Raw genomic sequence first — 23,422 nt, 5'->3', positions numbered from 1 at the left:
ATAAATGACTTGAATCCATTGTAAAATGATTTTCTATAAATCTATCAAAACTCTAAAAGGGTCGGCAAACTTCCCAAACACACTCTGTACATTCTGCATTTACTGATACATTCTGAAATGGTTTCTTCAAGCGTTCTCACGGATGGGGATAAGTGGCAGGCTTTTCAAATACAGCGTGAATGGCACTTTCTGATTTCTCCCCCGACTCTCAATAGGAACTTGTAATGTTTGATCTTACCTCAAAAGCCAGATTGCTGCCAGGTTTTGTTGAACAGTGGGAAACTTTGGTATGTTTCTCAGATTGTTTAATGTGTTTGTTTCTTCAGTTTCTGTACTTTTTGTTTGTTTGTTTTTTTTAAACAAGAAATTTACATTGAAAGGAACACTTTGTTTGGACTGGTGTAATCAGTTCCCAAGATCAAGGCCATATGTTATGGAATATTATACAGTAGATGGCCCTGTAATGTCTGAATATCCAGCACATTGCATATAAAGCTGTGTAAGGATGGTGTTGTCTGTCACATGAAATTCTAACAACAGCCACATTAAAGTTTAAAGCTGTATATGTGATTTGTTTGTGTTTATCATCTCTCCCCCAGACTGCACTTGGTATTTCCAATAGTTTGGAGCCAAACTGGCAAAGCAGACTCCTTTCATGGTCACGTTGTTGGGGGAATGCACCAAGTGTGATGAGAGAAGGGAAGATTTGGGAGATGGATTTATTTTAAGAATTTTAGGAATCACTACAGTTGTCTTTTGGATAAGAGATAAAGCACTGCAATATGTTCATTTTGTGTGCAATTGTTAATTTCCTGCAGTTGGATGAGTTACTGTTTCAGCTCCTCTCATTGAGTGAGGCAGTTTTGTTGAAAAGGCGACAAAGCTGGACTGCTGGGGCAAAGTGGGGATGGTTGAGTTAACACTGCAATTATTTTTCATTTTTGTTTATTTATTTATTTTTGTTGCTTCAGTTTTTTCTCTATTTTAATCAGTGCACTGAAAATATACTGTACTAATCCACAAAAGCCTGGACTCTTGAACAGTTTAAAAGTCTGTCATTTCAGACTTTCACACAAATGAATAGTGATTGGATGATTTGTGAAAATAATGGAAGTTTACAGGTGAAACTTGCCTCTTATGACAGAATGTTAAAAACATTGTTATAAAATTGTGTAACAGGCTTATTTGGTTCAATCAGTTATTTGCACATGGCCTGGATCAAAACCATTAAACTACGAATATACAAATCATAGAAGTCCTTGGGGTGAAACAGAAAGGTAACACCACACATTAGAGTTTTTGTAATTTCCATGTTTTGATTTCCTTGGAATAATAGCCTGAAACTGATGACTTTCTCTGCCTCTAACGCTTCTCTCTTTGTGCATCTCATTACAAAATGCAGCACATTTTACATCCTAGTGATATCTATTTTCCTTCTCTCCTCACATATTTTGCACTTCTGAGAAGGAACACCCTAAAATACAGGGTGGGCCATTTAAATGGATACACCGTAATAACATGGGAATGGTTGGTGATATTAAAGTCCTGTTTGTGGCACATTAGTATATGTGAGGGGGCAAACTCCTCAAGATGGGTGGTGACCATGGTGGCCATTTAGCAGTCGGCCATCTTGGATACAACTTGCATTGAAATCTGCTGCAATGACCCAGTTACTGCGTTCACCAGATATCAACACAATTTCGATCCGCTCCTCATGTGTTAACCTCTTCGACATGTCAATGGCTGTGAACAAAGAGTAACTTGTAAATAACTCATGAAAGAATAAAGTTACGTTGAAACCAAGCACACCATTGTTTTCTTGTGACATTACCAATAAGTTTGATGTGTCACATGGCCCTCTTCCTATTGAAAAAAACAAAAGTTGTATCCAAGATGGCCGACTTCTAAATGGCCACCATGGTCACCACCCATCTTGAGGAGTTTACCCCTCACATATACTAATGTGCCACAAACAGGACTTTAATATCACCAACCATTCCCATTTTATTACGGTGTATCCATATAAATGGCCCATCCCGTACATCCTCTAATCTCTCCATGTAGCCCTGTGCATGGCCTCTACTGTGTTCATAAAACAAAGCACCACAGTAGGAAGGGGAGCAAGGTTAAATGCTCATTTGATCAGTGGAGCAACTGGATGCTGATCTCAAGGGACGCGCATGCACACACATTAATTTCTATAAATGCAGACCTGTTAAAGGCATTATACTAAATCAAGTAAGACTTTGAGTTCTCTTTCATCTGTCAGATTGATACAGCTTATTTTTTCAAAAATGGGATCACCATTTCTCCATAGTGCAACTCATTTGATTGCAGACGAACCTTTTGAACTAATCAATACAGCACTGATTGTCTGTAGAAAGCACTCAGAGTGAATTGATTATATGGTGACATTGGGATTGACTTCTGCAGAATATGCATGGAAGTGTTTTTTAGCCATGCGCATGGTGAGGCTTAAAAGGAAGGCTAATGCTGGCCAATCACTTGGTCAATCAGTTTGTTCCAGAGAGCGGAGTGAAATGTCTCTGATAATTTCTACTGACTTCCCTGACGTTTTCGTTTTGCTTTTAATGTCTCCAAAAGGGTTTGACAGTTTCTGATAAATTTGGCACAGGAGTTGATTCCTAGAGGAAAAATCCTTTTGACTTTGGTGATCCCTTGACTTTTTCATCTAGCCCTACAAACATGCCAAACATTTACATATCCTTTTAAATATCAGATGGACTGCTGTGAAAACTAGGCTGCGTCAAAGTATAGCCTCAAAAAACAGCAAGCGTGGCTCAGTGCCTGTCAGTGCTGTTATCTTCTCTTTCATCTTCTTATTTTATTCCTCACTGACCTGGATTTCAATGCAACATTTAAATGTTTCATGTTTAGAACGTTTTATAACAGCTTTCCTGCTACTCCATGAAAACAGGAAAAAGGGGACCCATTGAATGCCTCTCAAGCTATACTATGAAATAGTAGAGTGAAATTGCCCCATTAATATCCTCTCATTTGTTTGTGGTAGTTTCATATGATTAAGCCTAAATTACACTGCAGTGGTTATTGCATCTGCCCAGATTCTTTTTTTCAAAACATACCAAACAAACAGAACGAGGGTAAAAAATAATTCACAAACCACAGCAGTTGTTTTGTTTGCTCTCAATTTCGACAGCCCTATTAAAGATTAATATCTGTCTGTACATGCTCCGGATAGCTTTTCTTTACATTCTTTAATTCTCACTCGCTTTTGCAACTTTGTACTTTTGTGTTGCTCGAAGCAACAACTCCACCTCATTGTCAGTCCATTTCAAGACGGTCCCTTTCCTCGACATTTTGCCCCGACGTTTCCGGAAAGTAAATAAACAGCTGACAGAAATCATGCAGGTCGAATTGTCTTACGTTTCACGCGTGCGCAATACAGGAACGTAAGCGTTTTCTGTCTTTTCAGTGTGGATGAACAACTGTTCAGAAATGATTGAAAACGATAGTGTGGATGCAGAGGGCCCAGGGCCTTCTTATTGTGAGGTGACACCACCGTGCTGCCCATAGCAGTGTACGGTTTATAGGATAATGCTAACGAGATCAGAACTTGTGTTTACAAGATTGTATTTGTAATATCTAATTAAGAATGCAATATTATTTGTCTCTCACTTTAAGACAAAGATGCAGTCTAATATAATGATGCAAATGGTTGAATGCTGTTCTAACGTGCCAGAACTAAAACCCCTTTCACTTGAGTATCATTCAGCCAGGTGTGGCATTTAACATTTTATGTCTTTTACCCACATCTCTGAAAATCTCTCGACACATCGGTGGCTCCCCCTGCCCCACTTACTAAGATGAACAAAACACTTTGGAAGGTTGTGAGTCAAGAAGTTTGTGAAAATGACTCACTGCTGTAACGGTTCAGATTTGTGAGTGATGCAATGACTGATGGTCAGCCTAGGGCTGATTTTTTTTTGTCAGAGATTTGTTTCATAGCAATGAGTTTCCAGCAGGATCTCATGGACAGCAGCCATAGTGCCTAATTGCAGTTCAACAAGAGGAAATAGGAAGCTGCAGAACAGTCTGATGTGGATGATCAGGCATGAGTTTGACATTTTATGCTTTATAAAATTCCAGTTCAAACACGCACGATTTCATAAAAATTGGATGAATAGTTTAGGGAGATTGGTCTCCTGAAAATCAGCATCTACCTCTTTTTTTCTGGGATTTTGGCCAGTATTAAGGTGTTGAAGTGGATTTTAACTCATTTGGTCTGTGACCTAGTAACAAATCAGGAAAACTAGAGGCAGCCAACTTTTTTTTAAATATCATTTCCAGTTTCAGTGACCCAACATTAACCAAATCTAGCTTAATTTGTGTCAGAAGCATTTTAGAAAAGCACATTCCTTTGGCTAAACCAGTACGGTTGAATGTTCCCATGACGACTGAGGGAGACCTAAAAATAATAAGCTGAGGACTCTTGAGGACAGTGCATTTAATGATGTTTGAAGTGCAGTATGAGGAGGATAAGGTGAGAGATGATGGCAAATCAACAGTTAGGTGTGGGTACCAAGGAACAAGGTCTATTATGATTTGAAGAGAGAAAATGAAGTGGGACAAAGTGGATGGCTTTGAACATTAATAGCTGTTGGATAGACGAAAGCAGGATGGATGTGGGATGGGTGGATTTTGCCTTGAAAGGGAGTACAGGCTATTAGAATGGAATGATGACATTAGGAACATACACATAATGAGAGGAAAATCTAAGGAGAATACCCTTGAGGCTCAATTTACTATAATCCTTATCCGTAAAGCTACAGGGCTGTAGATGGTAAAGGGGTATAGACAGTAAGATGAAAACATGCACAATTTAATCTAAATGGAGGGTCTCAGATGCCAAGTACTTAACAGTGCCAGTCAATGCTCATCTTATGTGTTTTATGCCTGTCTCCATGATAATAATCAGATCTGTTTGCCACTGGCTTTGGTTAAATGAGCCTCTAAACCTTACTGGCCAAAACAATTTTTTTATTTTAGAAACTGGGATTCAGAAGAATACGTCACTGGATTTATGTTTTGCCAGATTGTGGGATGACAAGTGGAAAGTACTTACTTTGATGATGTGAATGAGCTCCATTTCCAGTTTCCATTGCACTTTTCAGTGTCACTACTGCTTGGAGATTATTCCATAAATTTTCCATGCAGACTATGGTCGACTTTTGAAATCTGCTAGTAACCAAAGCAACTGCATGGAAGTTTTCTGAGCAGGATATAGCTCTTTCCAGAGGTATACAGTGTATACAGTGCGACCGCTAGCAACCTCGAGAAAACACTGGCCAACCAGTCAAGGAATACACATTTTTCCCAAGCAAACTGAGCTATCAGCATCAACCTCAAGTAACCAGTCACCAAAAATGTGTAGGGGAATACACCTCTTTTCTTTTTCTTTTTTTCCAAGTGGCAGGTGGTTGTCATATTAACCAAGTGGTCTCTAGGTATGTGTGACTAGAGGCTTAGATAGACTTACCAATAACGTTACATTTTTTCAGTCCATGCTACAGAGCAACTCTCACAGTACTTGTCAGGACATTGTATCCCAAATCATTCTGATATTCATTGTTACTTTCTAAAATTTATGTTCACTGCGAACATGACTCAGCCCATCTCAGCAGGGTAAACTGTAATCACTGATTGCAGAATTGATTATGGTGCATCCACATATTATAAAGAGAGTCAAGCCCCTATTGTGTCTATAAAATAGACCTTAATGATGAGAGCACAGATTAAGCTACTTTGTGTTGTCTCCTTTTTTGTTTGTCATTGGTTAAATGGAAGAAAAAGTTATTAATGCTCTCTTTTGCAAGGTATTATAGCCCTTCAAGATTCGGGCAAATCAACATTCATTCTGGTGCTGTGTAAAGCATTTATTCTTTCCACCTATTTTTTCTTCCATTCAGTGTATATTAAAGTTCAACCTGCAATATAAATATAGACAGAAATTAGTAGGCTATATCTTACACTACAGCCTGTATACTAATTGTATTCCAGACTGTAAATATTTTAACACTTTAAAAAAGATTCACTCTTATGACAACTAAGACTTCAGGATAAACATTAACCTAAGATCAAAGCTTTTTAAATTCTCTTTTTCATGGATGCCTGGACATTGTGCTTCGTTGCTTCTATGCATGGAAGAATGGCTACATTGATCATTTTACTGGATTTACAATCATTTGCACTGCTGTTATTTCTTAATGGTTCCATGCTCAGTTCAAAAGTCTCCATCTGTTATGGTATGGGAGGGCATTACTGCTTATAGATTTGGCAGCTTACACATCTGGAAAGTCACCAACAATAATGAAAGGTATGTATAAGTGTTATAGCAACATAAGCTGCCATCCAGACATCCTTTTCAGGGAAGACCTTGCATATTTCAACAAGACAGGGTCAAACACCATACCACTGCTAATTAAAAGAGTTTGGGCAAGATTCTGACCTCCTCGCAGTGTGAATGTATGTGGATATTAGATAGAAAGTACTTATGCGTAGAAAAAAGTGTTTGCATGAATTTGTGTGAGGCATGTTGTATAAAGAAATTTGAGTGGTTAAGCAGAATATAAAATACCTATATAAGAATCAGTCCATTTACCAAACAAAGATCAAAAAATGAAAAACATAACAAGGAGAACTGAGGCCTGTTGAGTAGCTGAATCCTATCAGACAAGAATAGGAAACATTGTTCTCCTGAAAGTCCAGCAACTGGTCTCCGCAGTTCCCAGAGATTTCTAGACTGTTGTTAAAAGAAAGGCGGATGCTACACTTTTTTTTAGATGTGTTGCTGTCATCAAATTCAAAATGATCTTTTTCTTTAAATGGTACATTTTATCAGTTTAAACATTTGATATGCTTTTTTGACATATTGTCAAAATTGCACCTGGAGATAAAGACATTAGGGTCCAGAACAAGCAGACTACGAGTCACCAAAACCATTATGAAACATTCTCTGGAGACCATGAATGTCAGTCCAAATACTTCTGGAAAGTGATTGCTGTGTGTTACATAGATGTGTTGTGTAACATTATTAAGGCCTGAGGGAGTGAAGGTGAAAGTGGGCTTAACATACAGTTCACTCAGTTTCTTTAAAACAAGGTAAAAAGAGAAACCAAGAGAAAGTAAAAACAACATCATCTTGATTTTTAAGTAATAGTAAATGGACTGGTTCTTACATAGCACTTTTCCCCGCTGTCTGAGGATTTGAAGCTCTGTGTACAACTTACCCATTCAGGCTCATTCATACATGCACTTTTTTACAGCCAACCTTCCGATTAGTAGAGAACTTATAACTTGCTCTACCTCCTGAGCTACGGCCAGAGCGTTGTAGTCTTTTCACAATTCTCCCTTGAACAAAGTGGTCTTGAGCAATAGTTCTCCAGGCTTTCTTAAGGTCCTTTTTCTTTGTACATTGGCTGCCATTTTCAGAGGATTGTTTCTTTTTGTTTGTTTATTAAGCCACTTAACTCTGACCTATGAGTCATGAGTCATAAAAAGGCACCAAACTCAAGAATGAACCAGTGTTACACAGAACTGGAAACTTAGCAAAGAAAAAACACAGTTTGTCTCCATTTATCAAAGATAAAACAGTTTGACAAGCATAACACATTGTTTTTGCTCCAACAAGATGATTCCAAGAAGTGCTATTAGCCAAAAACTTATCATATCCCAGCATGGTGTTCAGTGTGTCATTTGAACAAAATTGAGGAACTCGATAAGTGGAGGTCCAAAGAAGAAGTGCCAGGCCTAAAAACTAGTAGATATATATATATGTGAAAGCAGCATCAATGGAAGAGTAGCTGTTAAGAAGGGACCCAAACCAGGAAAGAAGGCTGAGGTATGCAAAAATGCACAAGAGCATTTTTGGCATAAAACATTGCATGCAAACATGGCATAGAACATTATCAGCCATTGATTGGTCACCTCAGAGCATGAACCTCAACATTATTTAAGCAGAGTGGGATCATCTTGACTGAGTAGACATTCAAAGGCTGCTAACACCCCAAGAAGAGGTTTGAAACGACCTTCAGTAAGCCTGGAGAGCTATTCCTTAAGACTACTTAAAAAAATGTTGAAAAATATTTTTCCAGTGTGTTAGAATTGTACAAATCTTGTTTTACCTTGTGTACACAATTTACTTTGTCCCTTTCTGGCATATTTGTCACACTTTCAGATCATCAAATAGATTTTAATATTAGAGACAGATAACTCGAGTAGATACAAAAAGCCATTTTTAAATGATGATTTAAAATTATATCTGAACTTGTGAAAAATTATTGTCTGTCTTTATTAGCTCATGAATTAACTAAGTACAGTTAAAAAAAAATCAGTTTCACTACTGACAGCCAGGCCTGATTGCTGTCAGACTTATTGATTGAAGAAATCACCTAAACAGTTAAAGACATCATACAGCAGGATGGCAGTAGATAAAAAACTTCACCCCATCTAAAAGTAGTTAGTAATCGATAAGCTCCTGCATGATTTGGACTATGTGATGCTGAAAAGTAATGATCCTGACATTAAACCCCAAACCACTGAGATCTTAGTACTTAATGAAGTACTTGTGATACCATTGGCCTTTAGGCTAGAGTTGCTGTAGTGCACTCTACACATAAATAGCATAATAACAACGGATCCCATAACCTTCTGCTGTAAACAAAAGAAGGAACAATGATCTTTGTAACTAAACTTTGTAAACTAAAAGCAGTATTGAATCATTTTTTTAGCAACTGAATATGAAAGTTGCATGAACAATAGTATGAACACCATTATGCACGATTTCACAATCAGTGTGTTCTTTTTAAGTGGCTATGTTGAGAAGCTCGTGAAGTGATTTTTAGTATGACAATCAAAGAAAATTCATGTTTTTAGAGCATCAGTTAGATACATTACAGCAAACTCAGTTAATGATTACATTGATTATATTCTTTGTTAATTATTTTACCCCTTTCATTAATCAGTACTATTTGTTTGAGAAGTAGAATTTATAAATGTAGCTTGAAATAAAACTCGGTATCAACAGAGTAAAAACTTTCATGTCTCTGTGCTAAAAATAGCTATAAGCTATAACTATTATCCACTTAGCTCATCACTCAAAAGAATGTAAGGATATGACAAATAGTCTAAATGTGAAAAAATAAATGAATGCGAGTTAAATGGATAAATGTGAATTTATAAATATATGTGTGTGTTTTTAATTCAAGTTCTTTGCCACTAAGGTGTAGCTAACTTTAGTTTGTACTTTAAGTGTGGAAATAATTTATAATAGTTAGTAATTCTCTTTATAACACCAGTCATCTTATGCACAAGTTTGTAAATAGGTTGATTGTACATGTCCGTAGTTTGATTTCTTGCCTTTTTCTTCATTTTGTCAAAACTATTCTCAAGTCACTTCCACCTATTTAATATATTATATAGTGGTTGTTAGAGCCCAATCACAATAGGATTTTTAAGACTGATGCTGATATCAGCTGATAGTTCTTTCTTTCAGAACTTATATATAAAGATAGTCCCCTAACGTTTGTTATGAGTACTTAGTTTTTACTTACGCTGTCTAACTCAGATCAGCTAGTTGTGTTTTTGTGTGTTTCAAACACATGTTCTGGAAATTTGTAGGGGGCCTTCTGGTGGACAAACTACACAACATCAACATGGTTGAAGAGTTCTTCCATGTTTTCTTTACTTTTTACATTTTAATTTTTCGCCCATTATAAATGCAGATACTAATACATTTCAAAACAGCTAATATTGGACTATTTGTTAGGCTTCAGTGGATGTAAGATAAATAGTGGTGAACAGAGTTTGAAATGTAATTGGTTGACCGTGCTTGAATTCTCATTCACATAACAAATGCAAAGATTGTGCACCTGAGGCTTGATATCTGTGTGCAGCAAAAGCGTTTCTACTCATTGCACTTTGACTTTGGATTGCTGCTGTAATATTTAGATAGCTCACTGGGCTTAATTTAATTGGCACAAAACTATATAATGTTCTCCAGATTGCAAAATTGCATTCTTTTTACTCAGGGAATGGAAATTGAATGTGATGAAACCTAGTGTTGAAGATGAAAAAAGAAAAATGTCTGGTGTGATTATGGCTTATGCTGCTGGTGCAACTAGGCGTGAGGTCAAATTGTCAAAATGAGCCAAGCCTCTAAGAAGTTTCCAAGTTAACAGAGGAGCAAACGAAAAGGTCCTACTTTTTGAGTTATCACTAGAACCAGTTGCTTTTGCTTAGCAACCAGATTGCTTAAAACTACCAGTTATAATTGGAAAGCAATTGAAGTGGAACAGCAGAGAAAGGGAGCTTCTTTTGTAATCAGCAATCAGGCTGCTGCTGGTATAATCATACACATTTAAAACCAGTGCCCCCATTAAGTTCAGTGCCGTGGCCCCTGTAATCAGTTTCACTGGCAAAACCCTTCTTCTCATTAAGTTTTTCCAGTTAGAAGAAGAGGAAAAAACTTCAGTCATACATGTGAGTGTATCAAATTGGTCATTCTTCTTCAACCAAGAAGTCAGCCAATCATTTGCATTTTATAGGGTAACTAAAAGAAAATTCTAACATTACAATAAAAAGTTGCTGAAATGTTGCTGCCTTTTAACATTTTGAGGTCTAAGTCATCACTGGTGTTAAATCCTGATTCTAACCCTTCCCTTAGGGCTGGGATTAGTATGGAGGTCTTTGATAAACATCATCAGGATCCAACATGGCTAAAAACATGGTGTGAGTTTGGAAATGATCAGTTAGATCATGTAAAGAAGGCCTGATTGCATTAATGAATGCTGTAGATCTGCTCTTCTTCTTTTTTAAGGGTTTCTTTGGCTGTTTTTGTAATGAGTGTATTGTACTGTATTACCACTGAAATAACTTTAATTTCATTAAATGCCATATTGTTCAACTGGATTTTTAGTTTGGTTCAATTTCTCACTAGGTTTCTTTCTGGCTTCTTTTTAAACCGTAGACATAATTTTTTACTGTCATGGGCACAAAGAAATGCAATTTATATTCTTTTAAATTGATCTTTCTTTTTATATCCTCATAACTTTGTTCCCTCTCCATGGTGCTGCTGACTGGGTATTCAGTTTGAAAGCTGCTGCACTCAGAATAAATGGCATTTCTGTCATGAAAGCTTTAAAAGTAAGTGCAGGTAGTTTTTGACTGCCAATCTGAAAGTGGCAAGAAATCACATTTAGGCAAATGGATAAAATAACGTGTTTGAGTGTGTCAGACAGGTTATAGTGTAGATGGAAAATAGAATGGGATCTTTTTGATGAGTAAGAAATGATGATCATTTGTCACTTTCAGTCACTTGATTGCTGCAAAGCTCGGATAGTTCAACACAAATAAGACAAAACCTTTTATCTCCCAGGATTCTAGTCAACTTTGGCATTGTTATACAAACCTGACAATGCTTGATAAGCACCTCTACATAACTTCAACAGGGGTCTCCAAGACAAAAAAAAGTGCTTCGGCAACTTTTCAGTGATGCACAATAGAAGCTGAATATGTGTTGTGTACACACACATTAAGCTTGAAAAGCTGCACTGCTGTGTGCTGCTCTCTCTGTCTGGACTTTGACAGCTTATACAAACAGACTAAGGTACTGAATACTGGACAATTACACACAGTGACAATGGCAGCACACATATCCACACATGCACCAATAAAACTTGGGGAACTTCAAAAGAATTCAATTGCAGTTTTAAGTGCTGTTAACATTGATGTTCACTGTTAATTATTATGCACCATTTGTTACTGAAGATCTTCAGACTGGAGTGTTGTGTCTTGATGTTATGAATGATCAGAGAAATGCTTCAAATAGGCAATTCAGGTGACCTGAAAGAATTTGAAAAGATCAGTGTCGCTGCCAACAGAGTTTCATCTGCCATGCTGCGACAGAAAAGAAGCAATAAAGTGAAACCAACTAAAAAATCTCCATAAGATAAATCTGATATTAATAAATGATAGCCTCTATAGGTCACACTGTTTTGGATTTTATAAAACAGCTCTTGGGATTGAAGATTTTTAATGGAAAAATTTTGATTGATAGTTTTGTTTTATAACTTTCTATCTGCCAAGTTTAAATTTATGTCTTGATTGGCTTACACGGACAGCTTTACAGTACTGTGCAAAAGTCCTGTCATCCATTATTTCTTTAAAATGGAAAATTGGTGCATTGATTTATTAAAAACATACAAACATGATACAGGTTGTGGGAAACGAGCATTTGTACAATTCTGGTGAGTTGAAAGTCAATATTTGGCATCATCATCTTTATTTAGCATAGCCTGAACTGAACAAGCTTTCTTTTAATTTCTTTATGCAGTATTCAGGAATAGCTCTCCAGACTTCTTGAAGGATGTTGGCTGCCTTTTTTGCCATTCTCTGTCAAGATGATCTTACACTGCTTCAATAATGCTGAGGTTGTGGCTCTGGGGGCATCGCTCTATGACTGAAAGTGTTCCATTATGTGTGTTTTTCTAAAAAAAATGTTATCTAGGTATGGTTTTATCAGTTGGTGTATTGGCGTTGTTGATATGCCGATCAATTTTAACACTGTCTGAAATGCAGCTCCAAACTCTGATAGAACTTCACTGTGTTTTACAGATAGCTGTAGACACTCACTGTTGTACCCATTACATATTGACAATGATTTGAACCAAAAATGTCAAATTTAGAGTCATCACTCCATAACACCTGTTGCCACCGATTTTTCACCCCAGTCATCATGTTTGGCATACCTCAGTCTTTTCTCCCCATTTCTCTTTCTTAAGAATGCTTCTTGGAAGTCACCCTTCCACTCACAGCATTTCTGATAAGGCTTCAATGAACAGTAGATGGATCAACTGCGTTTCCTTTTGGACATTTGTTGCTTAAATATGCAGAGTTTTTGATAAGTAGTTTTTTTTGCCTGTCATCCTATGTTTAACATATTGTAACAATTTAACAGTTGGTTATTTGCTAAATCGTCAGTTACAAATATACACAACACTAGTTCATCCCTTGAGTTGAGTGCAAGGATTTACTGTTGCAAGGACTGGACTGAAAATGAGTGAAAAAGCAGCCAAAATCCAAAGAACTTTGAAAGCACTTCTGAACACCTGAAGAACTATCGCTTAAGACCACTAAAAAAAAAAAAGCTTACAATAACGTTTGGCTCCTGTGAAAAACCTTAAGAAAAAAGTCCAGACCTCAACATTAGTGAAGCAGTGTAGGATCATCTTGACAGAGAACGGGACCAAAGACAGTCAGCATCCAACAGAGCTTTGAAAGTCCTTCAAGAAGCCTGGAGAACTATTCCTGAAGACTACTTCAGGAAATGACAAGAAAACTTGCCTCGGAGTGTTCAGGCTGTGTTGAAGGATTGAATTGCCCTATATAATTTATTTCCATGGATTTCCACGTAGTATATGTTTATCATGTCCAAAGACATGCAGCTTGTGGGGATAGGTTAATTGGATAATCCAAATTGCCACTAGGTGCGAATGAATGTGAGTGCGAATGGTTGTCTGTCCCTGTGTGTTGGCCCTGTGACAGACTGGCGACCTGTCCAGGGTGTACCCCGCCTTTCGCCCTATGACAGCTGGGATAGGCTCCAGCGCCCCCCGCGACCCTGAAAAGGATAAGCGGAAGCGAATGGATGGATGGATGGATATGTTTATCATTTCATCATTTCCATTTTCCTAACAAAATATAAAGAATTGAGGGGTGACTCATGACTTTACAGCACTATAGGGCATCCTCCATCCTTTTCCCTCTAACCTGACAGCATTTTTGGATTGAAACCAAAAGTACACAAAAATCCAAGCTTCATATTCTTCTTCTTTTTTTAAATTTCCTCTTTGCCCTCTTTTTCTGTGTATTTCAGGTAATGCTGGCTGCTTCCTATTGGTCACTGCTGGCCCCAGCCATCGACATGGCGGAGGATACTGGGAAGTACGGCTCATTTGCTTTCGTGCCTGTGGCTGTAGGATTTACACTGGGGGCCGCGTTTGTTTACTTCGCTGACCTTGCCATGCCCTTCCTGGTAGGAACTCTGACACATACAGTATTCTATGTTTCCTGGAGAGCACAAAAAATAATCTTGTGGTGATGTGAATGTAGCAGGTGCTGATCAATTCTTAATGTCTGCTTATATGTATTCACGGTCACTTTTCAAAGACTTATCACCACGCACGGGAGCAAGCTATTGATAATTCATGAGGGAAAGAAGAAGAAATGGAGGACATACTGTGGTGTGAATGTGAAGAATTGAGTTCCATGCAGAAATAAACAGAAATACCCACTTAACCTAGATAGGGCATATCTGAATTTGAAACCTTGAGGACTAGGTCAGTGAGGTTAATACAGATGAAATTTCTACAAGGGGCATAGAGTAGCATGGCAGTTTTCTTATAATTAAAGTATTGAAATTTAGTACATGCATACAGATATTCTATGATACAATAGCAGAGAACAGAGCTTTCTACTCACGAAAAAGTTGAATCTTGGCACAGATTTGCCACCCATATTCCTTTGAGAGGTCTGCAGAAATGCCTAATGTTACCTGAGGCAACACATACTTGTTAAAAGGACCAAGATTGTGTTTTGTTCCACTTTGCCTGCACTGGTCTTTTGTGTGGTTTAGATAATAGCATAATTGCTGCTGAGAGCAACTGCTGGTTGAAGAATAGAAAACATGACAGAGAAAATGAGTTTGGGCCAAAGCTAGTAGAATGCATCTCGGAGGATTAATCAATATAAAGTTCTTTGTTGCCTGCTTGGGAACTTTTGTAGATGATGGCTTTTGAAATACTTCACTGTTTGCATATTGATACACTTTTTTTTGCCAAAGGCCAGCACACCTGTAAGCCTGATAGACCCAAGAAAAGAGCTTGGGTAACGTAACCATGAAAAACAAATCAAAGCAATATCATGGAACTGGTTCCATTAATGGAGACATTACCCTGACATCTATTACAGTTTCTTTCAGACTATGTTATTTGCATGCTTTTTTCCATAGACAATCAAATTATAAGCTTATTTTTTCTCTTTTTTTCTACTTCTTTCAATGGTATATAAATGACTGACACCTCAGTCAAAACAAACTTTAAGCTAACTTTTTAGCTCACTTTTAGGCTTAATAAAACTCTAAATGGGTAAATATAGAAATGGGTGATTTTAAAATGGGAGCTTAAATCATTTTTGGAGCTAGCGTCAAGTTGTCATTAAAGGAATTGGATTTTTTGGAGCTTTCAATACTGGGAGTGCACTGAGCATAGATAGAGGAGGTAGATAAAGAAGAGATGCACACCAATCAGCCACAACATTAAACCACTGACCTGTGAAGTGAATGATATTGATCATCTCGTTAAAAGCCAGTGTTCTGCTTGACAGCTTCGGGTTCTGGCATTCAAGTGATTATCGCTTTGACATGTACAGCCCACCTAAACATTGGCAAGCACTATCCCGCGTTGGATCGACTCCCCCAGATGGCAGTGGCCCCACCCGCGGCAGATCCCATCATGCTTAAAACTGCTGGAGAACAACTCGAGAAACATGGCAAAGGTGTTGACCCAGCCTAATAACTGCCCAGATTGCAGCTTGAATGAGTGTCAGCAAGACATTTGGAAACAGACTTGATCCACTTGGCTATTGTCTTTATGCTTTAGTCTTCTTTTAGTCTTCGTCCCAAGAAGAATAGATTCACAGAATAAGTTAGATTCACACGAGTGCGACGTTTAGGACAGGAAAAGGTAAATAACTTCAGTCCAACAGATTTATAATGATGGAAAGCTTAATTCTGTAGCTGGTTTGTCATTTATTACTTTGTCAACTCAGCCTGTTTCTCATCTTTCTTTAAAAGAAACAGAGAGAATATGAATATGTGTAAAACATTGACAGAGATCTGCAAACCTCTACAAATTACAACAAAGCTGATCTGTACAGCTGGACTTTTATTAACGATCCTTTAACCCTTTCCAAAAACGCCCATGTCTTGTTAATGCAGATTTTTGCAATCTCAAATGATACAAAAAACAGGTCTGAGCCTTCAGACATGCGCCAGCACAGGAATGTGGAGTGACAGTAGTGGAGTGGGGAGATGTGGGATGCGGCCACAACAGTCAGAGCAGCAGAGAACAGCTGTTGCCTTAAGCTCCTGCAGTCACACCAGGACAGAAGCAATCACTTGAATTACATATGAAGGAGTGCATAACGTCGCTGTCATGCACACTCATATAAGATGACACGCACTCGCATAAACACAGCGTTACACACATATCCCTGTGAGGATGACGAACAGTGAAAGCGAGGGTGATGAAAAGCAAAGATTTGGTTGTGCGTCTTTGATCAAATCTACGGTGCACATTTGAAAATGTAGAAAACACACAAGGGTTGTATTTTTAGGGTTTGATATTAAGACCATCAGTTAAGTTCAGATTTCATAACCTTCATTCAGTTATCAGCAGAGTTGTGTCATTGTGCAGGATAAAGCTTGACTGTTGTTGCGTGGCATATTTGAACCTCATAATCCGATATTAAAACCTGGCAACTTGATGTGAGGGAAAGGTAATGAAGTTAGGGACCGTCTCAATACTAAGAAATCAGGGAAGAGTAATAGGCTGTATATAAATGATAGACATAGCCTCTGGGTTGGAAAATGGAAGCCACTGTGGAAGCACCTTAAAAGGCTTCAAACCTTCATTCTGTCAAACGGTGGATTGTATAAACGTCTACTGCAAAACAACCCAAAGCTCCCTTGATCTATGGCATCAGTATGTTTTCCTGATGGGTTTTTGTTCTTAAGAGATAGCATACCTTGTGAATGAAAGGCCAATACTATTCTTCGTTTTCAAAGGGAGATCCACCCTCCAGTTTATGCAAAACCACTCAGGCTTCACGAGAGGATTGTGGCCAATTGTCAGCCATCTTTCAGATACAGCCTGCAGAATAAATGAGGGACATTAGAGAACAGTTTTTCTAATTTTCTTGTTTGTGCAAAAAAAAGAAAAAATGCAAATGGTCACAACAGGACAGTAGTATAACAGGGTAGTATAAAAAGGGTTTTTACTTTGAAAATTGAGCAGTTAAATGGCAGATATGACTGGACTTCCTGTTCTCCTCACCTGCTGTGTGCAGACTGACACATTGTCCCATTACTGCTACTGCAACTCCTTTTATTTTAGGATCATTTAACGGTGGTGAACGCTCCCATCCTAAATCAAATGAGATAAATGTTTCTCCTCCTGGAGGAAAAAAAATCATTTCTGTAAGACCAGGACAAAAAGCAATCTACTGCTTGGGAGAAGAGAGAAAAAAGAAACACCTAATGTTATAATTTACTGCCTGTCTTTCACTCCATCACTTCACCTCTTCGCATTTCAGCAGGGGCTAATTGGGCTGCTGACCTTCCTTTCCGTAAGCCACCCATGCAGCAGTTTAATACCTGTACTCCACTGGTAGTCTTAGTAATAGGGCAGGAGATAGCAAGTACAGCAATGGGCAAACAAAAACATTTCTCAGAGCTTCAGCAGGGACATGTTTGTGAAAAGAGTTCAGAGCTGTAAAGACTTTTTAATCTATTGTATTCTCAACACACCATAACACACAGAGTACATTGTAAACTGTAGATAGCTATCAACTAGACAACTCTTTTATGCGCTTGGAAACAACATGAAATACATCCTGGTGTTCTCCCAAGAACACTTTCATAATCTGGTCCAATTTCCTGCTGTAAGACTTATGATACATATATGTGTTCTGAGGTGGGCTCATCAAACTCTTGACAACTTTACAAACCTGCTTGTGGAAATGCAAATCCCAGAGATTTGTTAAAGCTTAAGCTTAATTTAACACTTCCTAATTACCATGTAAGACGACCTGCTGTGCTCGATTTGTGGGCGAGTTTTCTCTACAAACGTGGTCCCTAATTTCACATCATTAAATCCAGGAAATTAGCAGGTGGATACACAGCGTCCCTACCAGTGTTAGTATGAGCATCAAGGGACCCAAAATAGATAGAAAATGGTTAGTCATAGATAGGGATGGGTACCGGTGTCCGGTGCCATGATGGCACCGGTTCTGACATAAACGGTAGTAACCAGACCGAAAAGCAGCGCACATTTCGGTGCTTTATTTCGGTGCTTTTTTTTTCCTGAGCTGTGATACACTTCTAGCCAATCGTTTTACGTTTCCGAGGATAGTAGGCGGGGCCAGGTACGTACGTTCTGTTAGAGCAGAGCTACAGATTAAAAATGTCCAAGGCGAAGCGGTCAAAAGTCTGGCTGTACTTCACAGCAAAATATGCAAACTCAGCAGCAACAAGTGCTTTGAGCTGATACTGTGATACTGTCAAAGGAGGTAACACCTCAAATCCGATGAAACACCTGGCGACGCATAGCGTTTTTTTAAAAGCCGAGAAATGCGCCGTATTTGATAGCTTGCTGCGAGACCTCACACCGTGCACGTCGGGTGGGTTGCCTGTTATCGGACCCGGAGCAACATCCCCCAAAAACCCGAAGAATAGAGTCCTGGCCCCTAGCCCTGCCAGTGTAGCAGAAATGATGAGGATGATGATGCAGCAGCAGCCGTTCTTCTCTGCGTGAGTAGCTTAATGTTCGTGTGTAATTTACGTTGAGTAGGCTAACCACGTTATTACATTAATGCAGGTAAGGTGAACTAGCAAACATCATCATAGCTACATGCGGCTGTCTTCTTGTTTGATGGCAGATACTCCCTTCACCCTGGCCAAAAAGGCTAAAATGACCAAAGAAAAAGTGGGAAACAGTTAAACATGAGAGGTTTTTGGACAAAGTTTGTGTTTTTTCCATTGTTTAAGCACTGCTTCCAGCCAAGAGTGATACCATATATGCCCCATAGCTGCAGAAAAGGCTAACATTGTTATCTTTTTACAAAAACCAGCTGAACATGAGAGGTTTTTGGACCAATTTTGTGTTCTCCATTCTTTAAGCACCGGTTTGAGCACCGTTTAAGCACCGGCACCGTTTCAAAAGTACCGATTTGGCACCGGTATCGGATAAAACCTAAACGATACCCATCCCTAGTCATAGAACTATAAATACAAAAAAAAACCTTTTGCTAAAGCAAAGTGCTAGATAATTAGGTGGTGGGCATTCAAAAATCAGACACGGTGAGTGTTATTTCACATTTGAGTGGAATGGAAGACGGTGTTGAACAGCAGCTGTGATGCTGCCTGTTCTTTTTTAACTTCAGGTTTTTTTGTCAAATCTGGTCTATCGGAAAACAGATTAAATAAAAAACCTGAGTGTTGAAACCTTCAGTAAGATCTGGGGGATCATGAATGCAGTGGTTGAGTGGTTGTTTTGGATTAACTTGTCCTCTTAGATGGTGGGGCACTGATAACAAATGGAAAGTTCTTCAGCGTGATCATCCGTGATCAACGTTTGATGAAACGTCTTGATGCTGATGGGACTTGTTTTCCAGAATCCCATTCACAGGGCATGAAGGGTCAACGAGTGGTTTGATGAGTATGAAAATGATGTAACCCATATGCCCTGGCCTTTACACTCATTAGATTAGATGGTGGACAGTTGACAGCAACTTTCCCTTTCAATAAATGAGGGAATATTTTTTGGAAGAATGTTTTCATTGAATCCTTTTTTAAAACTAGAATTTGAAACTATTGAGATTAATAGTCTCCTTTGTGAGTGTCCTTCACCCAGATGGGAAGCAGTATGTAGTGTCATATTAGATGTCATTAACCCTCATAAGACTGGCAACCTGCCCAGGATGTACCCTGGCTTGTACCCTATTGTAGCTGAGAAAGGCTCCAACCCTACGTAACCCTGATAAGAATAAGTGAAAGAGGATGGATGATGGAGAAGAAACTGTAGCTGCCAGAGAAAAGAGCATGCAGGTTCAAACCTAGAATAGTGCAAGTGAGCGTTCATACTGCTTCTTTGCCTTGCTAATTGTGTTTGATAGTCTTAAGTGATGAGGCATTGAGTTGGCAGCATGTGGTGGTCCAGTACCCTAAAACATGTTTTTGAGTCTGTCAAACTGAATATTGTGAAGAGTATTGGTGTAAACTGCTCCGCATGCCTGGACTGTTATGTCTTTAGCAAGTAAAGGTTTGGAGTTTCAGTCTGCAAGTGTTTAAAGCAATGTTTTTTAGCAGTTTCTAGTAGTTAGCTCGACCATCTGTCTTGCTGTTCCTGTTGTTCAATCTTACTGTAAAATGGACAGACTGCAGGATCTTTGAATGTCTTGGCAGTCATTTGTCTTCTGTTGATCTCAGCATACATAGAACCACAAGTGGACTTTTATTACATATCCTTTTTGACTTTTGACAAAATGTAGAAATCAATCAGATTTTCAGTCATTTAAAAGCGACGCAAAGAGCCCCCAAGGATCAATGACTCAGCATGACTCCTCTGATATGCTGTGTAGTCAATGGCTTCAAAAGATGACTAAGAGAGAGGCAAAGATACTGCCTTGTATCAAATTTATATTTTAGTGTCATTTATACTATGTGATAGCCAAACGTTTCCTACATCCAGTGTGTGAAATGATATTTGTGACAGGTAAATTACCGCCAGACTCTTAAGTGTTTTCCAGCTCTGTCTAGATTTCACAAGTGTTCTTTCCAGCCGCAGCAGACAAGTGAAGAGCTCCATAAAAGCCAGTATATCCAAGAACCCATAGTAAGTCCGTGTTGTATGTATCACCTGTTTGTGGTGCTCAGTAAGAGAGTAGGTCTGTTAATGTAGGTTTGCAATTCACACACAAAATAGTTTGTGATTTAGATATGTCTGTGAAGGTTTCACCTCTCATCCGAGAGAGGTGAAACGTCTTCAAGCAACTTAAAGAAGTCCAGATGCTTTTCTTTGCAAGCTCCTTTGACTACGATGACCTGGATGACTGAGAACCTTCACAGACTTTTGTTTTCTTAAACCGTTACATTTGTCATTTTATTCTTCATGGGCATTTTTATTTCTTATTCTCCAGTTTCATAGTTTCTCCTCAGCTCCCTGAAGCTCTCCTTCATTTTCATTTTATCACATATTCGCACTGCTAGTTCAGCCCCCCTCCAACGACTGGCACCATGGTGACAGTAGTGGAAATGTTGGGCAATAGTAATAGCTTGCAGGAAATCAACTAGGAACCTGTGGGGGGCTATCCGTGTTTGGACAGCTGCTGCTGGCCTGACTTTTACTGGCTCTTCAACAAACACGGAAGCTGAATAAGAAGAACAACTGGGAAAGGGTAAGATGGACACAGAGGGGGGGTTTGGGCTGACAGGGAGAGAACGATGACGGTGATAAGGTACGAGATGGGAACAGGGTGACGATGACACAGAAAAGAAGTGATGTTGGCAGACAGCAGGAAGGACCTCACAGAGCCTTTCAGCTTGGTGATAAAACCAAATGACCAAGACAGCGTGAATCTGTTCCAGTAAGACATTTTTCTTCGCATGCATCTTTGCTTTACACCTCTTCAACTAAAGGAATATGAAGGGCATGAATAATAACTGAGTTTCTTAGAATACATTGTTTTCAGAAGCATGTAATGCAGGTTCAGTGTTTATTCATAAACCCTCTGTGGGTGGATTGTTTTTGTTCCATCAAAAAAGCACGAGCTGGAATAATGAAAGCCATAAACCTCCACACCTGCCAAGTAATTGCTGAGTAATTAGTATTAGATTAAATGAGATGGTGTTATTGTTGCAGATGTCCTGAAGACAACACATCTGCTTTCATTATTTACTGATTTATTTGACATTAAATTTCTTTCTCAGCCCGGACAATCACTGCTACAAGCACAATGCACCAGGTTAAGTGTGTCTGAGCAATGAGTGCAAACCAAAGAGCAACCGGGTCCGCCAGCTTCCTCCCACAGTAGAAAAAAAATCAGTTTTCAGTTAACTGGTGTTTCTAAACTGGATTTACTTGAATGTGAATGCAGGGAGGATGAAATAAATGTATGTGAAATGGTGAAGGTGACTTGTAGTCTAGGAATAAGTCTATCCTATTCCATGTTTTGATTAGGGATTATATACAGCTTTCATTATTCCATCCTTCCAACCATCCCTTGTGAAATAAGAATGCAGAATTGTTTTCTATTCTTTGTAGTAGCAATGACGCAAAATAATGAATACGGCAATGTATCATCCCATTATCCCTTTAGATACCTTATCAATACTCTGGTGGTACTGTTCTTGGTTGTGGTGCCAATTATGAAATACATGAGGACAACTGGAAGTTTATTAATTTGTTGTGAAGAACAAACTCACAAAGGGAAAATGACAGAAAGCTAATCACAGGGCTAATTAGGTGAACTGGCACATTATTAAATTTGAAAAACAATGATATTATGTAACCACGGTGATAAAGCACTACATTACTGTGCAAATATTTATATATTTTTCTAGGAAGCTGGGAAATGTGTGCATCAATTTATTGAAACATGTGCAAACGTACATGGGAATACAGTATCTAAGGCACAAACAGTTCTGTCGAGCTTGAAAGTCTATATTTGGTCACTATGATCCCACAATGCTTCAGTAATGTTGAGGTCTGGGCTCTGGGGAGGCCAGTCCTTGACCAATAGTGTTCTCCTGTGTGTTTTTCTGTCCAGATATGGTTTTACTGCATTGTCTGTGTGTTTAGGATCATTGTCATGTTGATGCCAATCAGACTCTTTCCAGATGGTATTGCATGGTGGATCAGATCCCTGAGATCCCCAACAGCACCGGCTGACACACTGCACACCATGCAGAGATAGGCCAGGTTTTTTGTGTTTGTAATAACTGTTAGTGAATCACATTCTTGTTGCAAAAATATGATTTTATGCCAGGAAAACTGTGTCGTCTTTTGTATTTTTCACAAATTCATCTGAAGAAATGGGAACAATGATATGTTGTTGTGACAGGCTGCTAGTAACACAAAACTGTCTAATGATACAATTTAAAATTGGTTCTTTGCTAAATTGTCTGTGTAGACACAACACTGGTTCACCCCTTGAGTTAGGTGCCTTTTTATGCTTTAATGATTCATAGTGAGTCAGTGTTAATGGACTTAAGAAACAAACAATCAAAAGCCATTCCTCTGCAAATGATCAGGTCCAATAACAGTTGCAAGAAAGCCTAGCTCCTTGAAGGAAACATGTAAAGAAATGAGGTGTGGTTCAAGACTCTTTCACTTTATTGTCTCTGTTTTTTGGGGGGTTATGTCCTCTTTTGAGTCACTCCAATATCATGACGTGTTTATGATTGTCTTGTGGTGGACTGAGTATCACTATCATGGTAATCGTACTGTGATAATATAACAGTGTTTTACTCTGTGGCCACATTATTTTGATCCAAAGGGTTCATCTCAGTAACATCACCTTACCTTGCACTATTTTTCATGGAAGTCTG

At 38.6% G+C, this 23,422-nt stretch overlaps 1 protein-coding gene across 2 annotated transcripts in view; it reads left to right on the top strand.

The window, feature by feature from the left end:
• slc39a11 (solute carrier family 39, member 11) overlaps positions 1-23,422 on the top strand; it is a 167,587-nt gene that overhangs the window by 20,949 nt on the left and 123,216 nt on the right. For both annotated transcript variants that reach the window (XM_026177301.1, XM_026177300.1), the window contains exon 4: positions 13,913-14,071. In XM_026177301.1, coding sequence (XP_026033086.1) covers positions 13,913-14,071 — 159 coding nt within the window. The remainder of the gene's footprint in view (positions 1-13,912; positions 14,072-23,422) is intronic.

The sequence above is a fragment of the Astatotilapia calliptera genome, chromosome 8 (genome assembly GCF_900246225.1).
Source record: "Astatotilapia calliptera chromosome 8, fAstCal1.2, whole genome shotgun sequence".
Taxonomy (NCBI): Eukaryota; Metazoa; Chordata; class Actinopteri; order Cichliformes; family Cichlidae; genus Astatotilapia; species Astatotilapia calliptera.
This window is presented reverse-complemented; position numbering and strand designations above follow the sequence as displayed.